Source organism: Malurus melanocephalus, unplaced genomic scaffold (genome assembly GCF_030028575.1).
Source record: "Malurus melanocephalus ecotype Western Australia unplaced genomic scaffold, MMel_1.1 scaffold_18, whole genome shotgun sequence".
NCBI classification, from domain to species: domain Eukaryota; kingdom Metazoa; phylum Chordata; class Aves; order Passeriformes; family Maluridae; genus Malurus; species Malurus melanocephalus.
This window is the reverse complement of record NW_026623250.1, coordinates 577936-590255: the sequence shown is the minus strand read 5'-3', so window position 1 is coordinate 590255 and position 12320 is coordinate 577936. Positions and strand designations below refer to the sequence as shown.

The window sequence follows — 12320 nt, the reverse complement described above, 5'->3', positions numbered from 1 at the left end:
TGGAAACAATCTACTAAAACAYAGTGCATTACCTGAGAATACGCACAAAATAAAGAGTCTCATTGTCTTAATTATTGGAATGTCATGTTTGGAAATAAGTATAAGTATGGCAAAGATTTTAGAACCAAAAGATCCAWTTTTTTGGTGCTAAAATAGTTTGAAGTAAAGTAAATAAATAAGTATGTAAAGTAAAAATGCAACAAGAACAAAACAAATGCCCCCAAAAAAATAACAAAAAAACTGAAACAAAAACCCAACCTCCCCAAAACAGCAAACAACCAAACAAAATAAAAACAGAACAAAAACAAAACAAAAAAGACCCCCCCCCAAAAAAAAACCGCCAAAAAACCCCACACCAAAACACACCAAAAAAATAAGACAAACCACAAAAAACCACCCCAGACTAAACCTAGTAAATCGAACCAAAACACTGAAAAAAACTGTTTCTGTTAGAAAACAGATGAACTGGCTATATTTTGTGAATATATAAGTATAAAATACTATTTTAAAATAGGCACAAGACTGCTACTACAAGCTTTTTGTTTGCATTTTTCTAGTTTTAAAAAGCATCAAATACAATCTAAGATACAGAAAATATAGTGTCATTGTACCAAAATACTAATATGAGCATTCAAGGATTTGAGATGGGCTTATTTTTCCAAGGTTATATTATATGCCTGTAATTAGCTATAGCAGTCTTCATTAGCATCACCTTCACTCTCTCAAGATCACAAACAAACCTCATGTGCATTTCTGCCAAACTTTACCTCCAGAATTTTTTATACCAAATTTTCAAAATCACAGATTCTTTTAATGCTGAAAAATGCAGATAAATGTAGCAGTTTTATTTAATACCACTACTAAAAGTTGAAAATCTGCAGAACAATTTATTTCACTAGGAAATCATGTCAGTAAGCTTGTCCCAACACAGAGTTGAGTTTGTGAAGGCAGGCATGGCTTGTTCGTCCTTGTAACCGTGTAATACTACATGCAAGAAGGTGTTCATGTTGCTAGATCAATTTACTCACAATATGAAATTAGCAGTACTGATGTATTCCAGAAAAGCGAGAAGAGTCAGGGGCTCTGCACAGCATGCACAGCCCAGAAGAATCGCTTCTCTATGAGTCATTTTTTTCCTCTTCATGTAAATGCCAATCTGCATGTCTGTATCACACCAAATCTGAATGGCAAATAATGCTCCCTTGGGGTGAGATTTTCTGCTGTAACAGTCACAAAGTAAAGCACCAATCTCCAAGGCTCGGCCTCTGATTCAGCAGGTGACTGCCAATCYATGAATTAGACCCTGGATGCTGACACAGTTGTGACTGACATTCTTAACCATATTAAACCCACCAGCTCCATTCTGGGACAATATATGTGTTAGATGGAGAAGCTRCCTGCTTACCTGGCGCAGAGGCAGGGCTTGAGAGGTTTTAAGCAGCGTCAGTATTCCAGAGACATTGGTCTCATCAACTASACCCAGCCAAGTACAATACTTCCTTATGAGGCAATGAGTTAAATCAAAGGAATCTATCCTTTTGCAGCTTGTGGTGACATCTGTCTTGATCACCACGGGCTATAAAACAAGATCTAGGCTTACCAAGAAGCCTGATTCTCTTTAGATAGGCATGGCTGCATAGGGAACTGCTAGTCAAGCTACAGTGAAAGAAGCAAATGCACAGGCTGAGTAGCAGGATGATCATCAACCTGCTGGCACTGTTCTTCTTTATGGCACCCAGGATACCATTGACTTTCTTGGCCACAAGGGCACACTGCCAACTCACAATTCAGTTTTTTGTCTTACTCAGGCTTGGTAGCTCTCATGTTTGTTTACCAACCCAGCTCTTTTTGGTATTACCTTTGTAGAATTAAAAATCGACAGTAAGCTAAATAAATCCTTGTTTAATAGAATGCACATAGAGCCCCAATATTAGCATTTCATTAGTATTTAATATATATATTAGCATTTAATATTAACGTATTTGAGGTGCTAATTCCAAACAACTGTTATTTACGTGTATGGAGAGCAAAAATGGAGAAATTGCCCTACTCTTCTGACATAATCCCCAACCTTCCTGATTGTTGAAAGTACTGATGAAAGATCTTACTCCCAGCTTTTTTCATAAAGGGAGATCTGTTTTTCATCACTGTGTTGATTTGCTTCAATCTACTTGTCAGGATTTTTCTAGAAGCTACAGCTTTCAACTAGCTCTGTTTCARTCTGAACCAGCTTCTAAAAACTGGCAGTGCATTTTAGGCCATGAGAGAAAATGGATTATCTCGTTCTACAGCTTTTTTTTTTCTGCCGTAGTGATTCAATCAATCCTAAGGAAAAAGCTCTCCATTGAATCTTTGGTTTCTGAGCATATCCAAAGCCTAAGCAGAGGCTTCTGAGAATGCAGAAGACACTGGGGAGCTGCAGGAAGGAATATCAAGGAATATCTATGTATCTCCTCAGGGTTCAACAATTAGTAGGATAGAGATTTCTGAAACAGCTGACTGTCAAATTTTCTTTAATAACCACTCACAAATCTCAATTCTGTAAGCTTTTTTTGAARTTTGTATGTAAGCTTACAACATATTTTATAGCACTGGGTTCCATAATTTAATGTAAATCTTTATGTGAGGTACTTTCATTTAAATTTGTTCTGGTATTTTACTWGGATGAGATTTGATTTTGGTATGAAAAATAATGAATACTGCATCTTCTTTTAGARCACTTTAGATAATCCCATCTCCTTCTCAGTGCTTTGGTTTGGTTTTGGGATGCAGGTGGTATGGGTTGGTATTTTCCTTTTTAAACAAGAGACTGCTTAAACATTTTTTCTTCTACTTATCAAAGACACGGCAGAAGCAGTCATCCAAGGTCAATGAAGTGTTTAAGCAGCATTAGTAATAATGTAAAGGATAGGAGAATACAAAGCATTTAAGCACAAATGAAGAAAAAAACGCTAAAGAGACAAGGCAATAAATCAAAGCAAAAAAATGTAGCTATTTGAATTCTTAGTTGAAAATACTGCAAGGTAAATTGTGTATAGATTATTCAGACACCAGAGCTCGTAGCTGAGTAAGGGAGGTTAAACGACAACAGGAGGGCAGTTATACAAGCAGTATGATGCAAAAAGAAGTTAAAGTTCATGCAGAACASCACACACTGCAGTCTATACTCATGCCTAATCACCAGTTGTGAGGGTGAAAGGAACTACTTAAGATTAATGACTTTTTTGCTTACCAATTAATTGGTCTAAAAAAGGTGATTATACCSGAACTTACATTACATTGGTTCCCCTTTCCTCTCCTATATGTCCCTTCACCAACTTTACAAGTCATCACATCAAATCATATAAACACYATTCTAAAAACCACCACATAAACCACCACAAGAACATTCTATGACACATCACATAAAAATAAAACCACCACATAAAAACATTCTATGACAGTATACAAGTCTTTATTTTTTTATCAACTAAAAATCACAAAGCTCCTACCTCAATAAAACTGCAATCTGCTTAATAAAAAAATCAACTTTATTTTCCAAAGTTTTAGTCACTACAAATACACAAGAGTAGAACTTTTGCACTCAGTACAATAAAATGGCTACAGAAAGGATTGGGATTACAAAGAACACCAGCATTGAGTAAGAAGGTAACTCTCAACTAACAAAATTTAGAAGCTGTAGAGATCAACAGAACAGAAACCCATTACGCACCTTGATAAACTACATGTGAAAAAGTGAAGACAGATACTGTTGCACAATATAGCCTAACACAATACAGGTCATTTGGTAAGTGTGCAGTGAAAGGCACAGACTCAACATCTGCTGCACTTTGCACAGAAAGATGTGTCAACATTCCTAAGTGTTTATCTTGAAGCCAATAAATTTGTTTGCAAAGGCTCTGAAAAACAAACAAGGCATAACACATCTTCGAGAACATATCTCTCTGTTAGTTCCAAATGTCTGCAAGGCTACATGCAGGAGTGGTGTTATTCAAAATTTTGACTTCACAGAGTACAAGAAAATATTACAGGAAATTGAGAAGACTTCAAGCAATCTAAAGAATCTAAACTACACAGGTAATGTATAAAGTATGATTTTTAATTTAAAAAGAATTGTTAAACATCTCTGTCTATTACATTATTAAAACTTCTTATAAAAGACGTTTAAAAAATCTTATACTAAGCAAATTTTGATATAAAACTGAAGGCCAACTGTAAGCAGGTAAAATAGAATCTTCTTTTTTTCCCCCACATTTTTATTGAAGTGCATAAAATAGCATGAAGATAAAGAAAATCATCCAATAATCATGACGGCTGATACTAAGAAAGCTTATTATGAAACCTAAGTATGTCCTAGCCCTGAATTAAGAGCACTCGTGTTGGTTTGTTTTCAAGTACACGTGTAGGTCACACTACTTGTGAAAAGCTTCAAGGCGTATTCTGTTTGGATCTTCTTGATGTCTCAGGGCCATTCCAGTTCGCAGCAGCAGCTCAATATAAGGTGGCCAAAATGACTCATTGATTGTTATGTAAGGTTCATGTGGTGTGGTAAGTAATTTGTTCATCAGCATCTGGAAGACCAAAAGGATAAGATTTAGGAAATTACCAAAATAGTTAGGTTTTTATCTTCTTTAAGCAAATTATAAAAATYACTGTGATGTAGGCAATATAAGACATAAAGGACTACAGAAGAAATACAAGACCTGTTCAAAGTAGAAGTAAAGCAAAGGACTTCCAAATAGCTCAATAAAATTTTTCTGCTATGTAAAAATTAAAACCAGATTCCTCCTTTTATCTAGAATAAGTATAGACTAAATTCCTTATCTAAATACAGAATTAGTTAACGGAGTCAAAAACAAAATCACTTTTGTCATTCTTTTTCAGATCATGGAGACCGTGTTCATGCTTTCATGATATTGCCCATGGGGAATAATGAACATATTCAGATTATTTTATTTCCTTAGTTAATAATCCAGTTAATACATAAGACTGTTATGTCTTATGTATTAACRTAAGATTAATGTTAAAGGAGCAAAATACATAAGACTGTTGTTCCTTCTGAGGCTACATATTAATTAGTCCTTCTGTAACTGCTATGCATATTTCAAAAATAATTTTCTATTTTTAAGTATAAAATATTTTTCAAGTATGAAATAGAGCAAGAAATGGACCAATATTTTTGTTAAACATAGTATTTATCTTTCCTAACATGAGTCGCTAAGGTGTATAAAACTTCTTTGCACTAAACATTATAGTATCAAGAAATAAGACACAACCATTTTCCAGCCTAAGTTAAATATTAGTGCCACACCATTTGTTAAAATTTGGGGTTTAACTAGATAGGAATTAAAACTTAGATTCTATGGTTTTGGTTGGAATGTACCTTGGAAGACCATCCGGTTCCAGCCCCAGCCATGGGCAGGGACACCTTCTACTGGACCAGGATGCTCAAAGCCCCATCCAACCTGGCCCTTCCAGGAATGGGGCATCCACAGGTTCTCAGTGAGCAACCTGTGCCAGTGCCTCACCACCCTCACAGTAAAGAATTTCTTCTCCACAGCTAATCTAAATCTCACTTCTTTTAATTTAAAACTATTCCCCTACGAAAAAATGTTGCTCTCCTTCTTTTTATAAGCCCCTTTTTAGTACTGGAAGGCTGCTATGAGGTCTCTGCAGTCTCTTTGAAGACACAAAATTCTTAAGCATTCTAGATTAACATATCTTAACTAAACGTCATATATTATTATTTATCTTTATAATAAATACTTTATTATTATTATCATCACCACAATTTATCTTAATAATAAACACTTCATTATTATCATATCTGAGTATTTAAAGATACATCATCATCATCATTATTTCATCTGAGTATCTAAAAATTCTTCAAATCTCTACATAGTAAAAGCATCTTACCTCCAAAATTTCTTGCAATGTTATCAGTTTTACAGCTGGCTGTGCAGAAGAGTTCTGGAAAGATAACAAAGCCCCAGCCAAATTAACAAAACCCCAAATGAGTCAAGAAAAATGTTAATTTACAAGTAAAATAATTACACAATTRTTTGATTGCATAATACACAACAGATGACAAATTTTACTTAGATTTAGTAACTTAGATTTAGATTTAAATCCCATGCTTCAAATGTAACATTTTTAGAATTAATTATTAAGAGATACTAAAGTGATCATAATGTTTCTACCTGCATTTATATTTAAATAAGACCAAGTACATCTCATTTGTAATGTAGTACAGAACCTTTTATGAACAAGCTTTGTTAGGCGAAAAGTATTTTTCATGAGCTTTAGACAAATGTTTACAATACAAATTTGACACAACTCCAGACTTCATAGTGCCTTAATATTTTTTCATTATTGGACAATGAATACTTATTTGCTTTGAATTCAACTAGAAAAAATTGACCAAGATTAAAAAATAGAATAATTGAAAATTTTGGTGGAAAAAAAAGGCAATAATCGAATTGCCTTTATAATTACTTGTTTTCCTTTGTAGCAAACAAATCAAGACATTAATCTATAATGTGATAGAGATTTCTTTGGCAGCAACGTGACTGGATCTGCTTGTATGGTTGCATGGTAAACCTGAATATTTGATTTTTCCATCTTATTCTTTTTCCCCTTATTTTGATTTCAACAAAATAGAGGAGTTAATACACCACTGGCATCTGCACTGCTTTCTCAGCATTACYGTTGAGTATGTCAATGTAAGTCCTAAGGTATTAAGAGGTGTGCAGCACCTTAAACAACCTCCACTTCTGGAACAGAGGAAGAATACAAGCAAGAAAGAAGAATTTGTGAAAGGCAAGTTCTGTCACCTTTTTTCCAGTCACAGTTTGTAATATTCTCACCTGCAGAGAGTCAGAAATTTTAGTTTCCACTGAGAGCACGCTCCATGGAAACTCTGCAAACTGGAGCTATGGTCCAATAAGCTCTATSTGCCTTTATGTTGATAATCAGTTGAGGAAATAGAATCTATCCGAACTATTTGCAAAAGTTCCTTAGAAAAAACATGAAGATACTTTACAGCCTCTGCTGTTGTATTTCCCTGGTCAAAATCATTACTAATACAACAAGTACCTCCAATCAATTAATGCTTATTAAGTCACTTTAAACAGGATGCTCAGCATTTAACTATTTAGCCTGAAAGGCATCTTCTTCACCCTTCCAATCAGACAGATTTGCATAAAGACTATTCCTAAATCCCTGACTCCATATTCTTATCTTGAAAAAGGAAATCTTTTTTATTCCAGATTTAAAATGCAAGGTAACTGTTACTGCAGTCACTACCTCTGTTAAAGGTGTTGGGCCATGGCAGTGGAAGTCAACCTGAGCTGGTGTGACCCAGTCTCCACTCYCACTCCCAATGCCAGATGCATGTGCCAGGTGAAAGGAGGGTGGAACCAGACCAGTGAGGCTTGGAACAGTTCAGATGATACTGCAGCAGTGTCCTACAGACATCAGCCCCACACATTTGCTCTCACACAGAATTACTGCGAACACAAGATGCTTCTACTAGTGAAGCAAAATTGGTGATGCACAGAGTTAAGAGTTCGGTGCTGCCAGACTGTTGAACCAAGCTGATAACAAAAGTGAATAATGTATTTTCCTGAATCAACACAGCAGTAAATTTCATTCCCAATGATTACAATCTGTATTTCTGACACTCAATAAAACAACACAKGCAAAAGTGGCTGGCTGTCCTGCCTTCACAGTTAATCACTTAGATGCAGATTACAGAGGACCTGTAGTTAAGCCAAGTGATCCAAGTGAGTCAAAAGATACAGAAAAGTTACGAATTTGCAAAGAGTGAAAAAAAAGGAAAAAGACTTGTCAGAAAACAAACCGTATTTAAGAGTTCTGGAAATGCATAAATAAAATTTTAAATTAATCTAAGTATTTCTTTTGATTAAGTGATTGGTGACAGCCAACACGGCTTCAYTAAAGATCAATTGCACACAGAAAATTTAGAGGCCTTCTACAGCAGTTACAGTGTTTGTGGAAAAGGGAAGATTAACTGATGTCATCTACCTGAACTTGTGCAAAGCATTTGACACTGTACCACATAACACTGTTTCTAAATTGGAGAGACTGAGAACAAAATCTGTCATATTTACTAACAGCAGGAAATGAAGGCATTGGAATACAGAAAAAATCAGATTCAACAAAGTAAGATGTTAGAATAATATTTGAAAATGGACATCATATCTTGTCATCTCCCTTTGGTATTKTTATGTGCAAAATATGTACTTACGTGCAAAACCAAGATTTTTTTTTTTAAATTAGAAGTTCAGGATTCATTACTTGCAAATTACAGACAGAAAAATACAAGGATATAATTAGCTATTTTGGTAATGGGTGTGACCTAGTAGTTTTGTTTATAATATTGTTTCCTAGCAGGTTGCAAAAAGAGATGAAACCAAGTGAAAATAAATATAGAAAATKGATATTACTAAGATAAGCTGTGGAATTGAAAAATACTATCTTTCAGGAGAACAAAAAAGCATTGCTAATTCAATTACCACAAGCATTAATTAATTAATTACCATTGCTTATTCAAACCACATAAAGAGAGGGTATGAGAATGCTGTCTATAAATGTATCAGGAGGAATAAACACAAAAAAGACACAAAGCTATTCTAAGGAAAATTCTGGTGTAAGTATACCAGTGGATCCGTATTAGACGTGGTTAAATTTAGACTGGAAGCCATGAGACAGTTTCTAACCAGAGTACTGAGGCACTAGAAGAAAAAAACACAGTAGCAACACTAGTAGAAAAATTTATTTGTTCTAAAATTAACCTAAGTGATAATATTATGAGGTTATCTGAAATAACAGGGAACTCGATTAAAGATACTTCTGCCATGTTAAGTGTGTCTGAAATCAAAATCAAGTCCTGCCTTTTTTCATAGCTTTTTTGTTTCTATCMAATAGTAACAGTAATAGTTCTATTTTTATTGCACGTTTTGAATTTATTATGCAAAATACTCCCTGGCTGCCTATTTTCCCTAAGTTTTAAGATAATTTTTGACCCAGTTTGTCTGAACAAAATCTGATGGTTAACATTCCAAACTACTCTGTAATTATAAACATTTTTCCTTATTGTTCCAAAAACATTGTTAGACAATTAAAATTTGCTTTGCCAAGGAAAATAGGAATCCACTCGCCCAGTGAAGTAAAAAAGAAAATGAGTCAATTTGGACTGAACCCCTCACCATTCCCAAATTTGGCATAGCTTGCAGTTCAGTAAGAAACACAATACATTGCTATGCACCTCATTGGGTAAAGGATATATCTATTAAGAAAAGAAAATATCCAGCTGGAAGCAGCCTTAAGTAATATAAAACAACCCAAAAAACATAACCTAAACTTAGAGTTTTATTTTAAGCTGTGAGCACTCTGCTTATTTCAAAATACAACTGCATATTCAATGCTAGTGACTTTAAACAGATATTGCATCTAATTAAATATAAATTGAACATTTCAAATTTAGCAGGTAAAGGAAAGTTTTACCTTTTTTTTASTATTTTCACCTCTCTCTGGAGGAGGAAAATGTTCATCCAGGAATTCACCCAAAGCACTCAAGAGTTCGTTCTTATAGGTCTTCAATTTCAACATTTTATTTTCCAGTTCATCAAATCCTTTACCTTTCAAACTAATAGTAGAAACATAGCAACAGAACATGGAATCAAATAAAGTAATTAAAAAAGTTCTTCATAAGTAAAAAAAACCCCCTTATTATCTATTGTTATAAATTCAACATATTTAATCACAGGATATAGTATCATTATTTCCATGTTTCAAATATGGATTACTGAGTAATTATTTGATATATTAAACAAAACAAGTTTGTTTTGTTTTTTTTGAGTTTGTTTGCTCATTTGCTCCTCCGATATTTAAATTCTACAATTTTAACTCAAAAATGTAGAAATACCTTTTTGTGGAAAGTTGTTCAACTTGAGTTTTTGTCTTTTCCTCAACTTTCTTAAGAGCATCTAGCAGCTGCTCCTGTTCCTCACACCACTGCTGCTCTCTTTGAAACAAGAAAAGCAGGAAACGGCACAACAGATAAATAGTTTCCCAGGGCAGTTAAAAAAAACAATCAAAAACCACAAACTTACAGCATTCCTAAATCCAAATTACTGTATTACCTTTTCAGATCTTTGTCCAGTTGTTTATTCTTTGACCGAACTGTTGACAGCAACATTTCAAGATCATTTTTTACTTTCTGCAACTATTAAAAAAAAAAAAAAAAGATAAACTACTGCTTGTAGGTAGCCCAGTCTGAAATATTTGTTCTATATAAGGCTACATCTGTAAATCTGATAAAGAGGGACAAAACCATCCACAATTTCTTTATAAATATTAAAATACAGTTTAAAATGAAGGAGCTATAAACATGTCACTTTGACCAGTTGCTCATTAATGTCTTCTTGAAGCTTACAGAGCTTAACAAAATACTTAATTTYATCTGAAGCAAATTATGGAGCAAACACATTAACTGCTCAGCTGATGAATGACTGAGGAGAAAATGTCTACAGCACCAGTGTTCCATTGTCTAAATTATTGCAGTTGCTGCAAGAATGAATCCATGCTAATTGCACTGACATAAAATGTACAGAAAATGAAGATGCTGCAAAGAAAGACTAAGGGCATCCATGACTTAAATGATCTTCAGTGCTATGGATTTATTTGGGACAGGAAATATGCTACTGCAGTCAGAAGCTATAGGCATTGCTGAATCTAGGCAACAGTGAACTCTCAGTGGGTTGGGTCTTTCATTACAGAATCACAGAATGGTAAGATTGTGTTGAGAAACACATTGAGCACAGGTGGCTCACAGGGTGCAGCTCAGTGTGACTGCAGGYTCAGCTCTGGTGGTGGGAGCCCCAGACAAGAGGCCCTGAATTGCCAATTCTGCAGAACGAGGGGCCCTGGGACCTGTGGCCCTGCCTGGTGAGGGGACACTGAGACACACAGGAGCTGATGGCACCTGAACTTTCCTCCTGTGAGGGTATAAAAGCCCAGGGTTCAGGATCCCTCCACAAAGGCAACCAGTTCAAGCTGTCATTTTKTTATTATACCGTTCTGTGGATCTGTGCCAGACTCAAGGAAGAATGAAACCTGGGACTGAGCCGGTAAGGAAACCTGATTCGGCTGCATTGAGCATGGGGTGTGTAGCTACAAATGGGCTTAGAGACTGACACAATGGCTCCTGGATTGCAAAATGGGGAAAGTTTCCTTAACCATTTTGAGGGACCACAGTGTGTCATCTGGTCCAACCTCCCTACTCAAGCAGGGTAGGTACCTGTCACCCCAGAGCACATGGCACAGGTTGCATCCAGACAGTTCTTGAGTAAGTCCAGAGAGGGAGACTCTACACCCTCTCTGGGCAAACTGTTCCACTGCACAGTGAAGAAGCTCTTCCTCACGTTCTTGCTCAKCCCACTGCCTCCTGAGCTATTGCTCGGAATCACTGAGAAGAGCCTGGGTCCATCCTCTTCAGATACTTGTATAAATTGATGAGGTCTCCTGTTAGTGCACCAGAGATTCCTATAAAATCATGTTTATAATAGTTTATGCTTTTTCTAATATAACCTATGATTTAGATGTATTTTTTTCTGCTTCCACACAAAATAAGAGCACTTGAGAATTTAGTTCAAAGAAACACAAACTCTGAAAATATGCTACTAAAGAAAACATGCTCCATTAGGTAAATCTRAAAAAAAATGGAATCCTCAAATATCAAACCAACATGCCATAGCTATACAGGCAAATCAAAGTGTGTAACCTAACAACTTTTTGATTGTGACTCTTAACAGCAGTCGGGGTCCCTGTTCCCTGATACTAGAAGGCATTAGACACAGGAATATTTTCAAGTCACATAGCATTCCTATGTTCCATCAATATAGTGTAACACTATTGATTTGCTCTTTCTTCCAATGGAGGAACTCAACAAATTATTGCCCTAAAACTCACTGTCTAAGATAACTGACWCTTCCACGTAACAGATAATATTACATAATTTTTTATTAAATATRAAATGCAATGTATTATAACTTTAAAAAAAAATACACTCAAGTATCTTAAAGGCTGCTGTCAGAGGACAGGGTCAGACTCTTTTCAGTGGTGCCAACTGATAGGATAAGGGGCAACTGGCACAAACTGAAATATAAGTTCCATCTAAAAATTAGGAAAAACTGCTTTACTGGAAGGTGACTGAGCACTGGAACAGGCTCCCAGAGAGGCTGTGGAGTCTCCTTCTTCGAAGATATTCAAAAACCACCTTGACACATCCTGTGAGG

General features: G+C 35.4%; 1 protein-coding gene across 1 annotated transcript in view; it reads right to left on the bottom strand.

Annotated features, from left to right (window-relative positions):
• Positions 1 to 3512: 3512 nt before the first annotated feature.
• Positions 3513 to 12320, bottom strand: part of CENPK (centromere protein K) — a 21014-nt gene continuing 12206 nt past the window's right edge. Inside the window, exons 6-10 of the mRNA XM_057389631.1 lie at positions 10167 to 10249; positions 9950 to 10048; positions 9529 to 9670; positions 5917 to 5970; positions 3513 to 4571 (exon numbers count right to left, since the gene is read on the bottom strand). Of these exons, the coding sequence (XP_057245614.1) occupies positions 4413 to 4571; positions 5917 to 5970; positions 9529 to 9670; positions 9950 to 10048; positions 10167 to 10249 (537 nt within the window). The 3' untranslated portion in view covers positions 3513 to 4412. The remainder of the gene's footprint in view (positions 4572 to 5916; positions 5971 to 9528; positions 9671 to 9949; positions 10049 to 10166; positions 10250 to 12320) is intronic.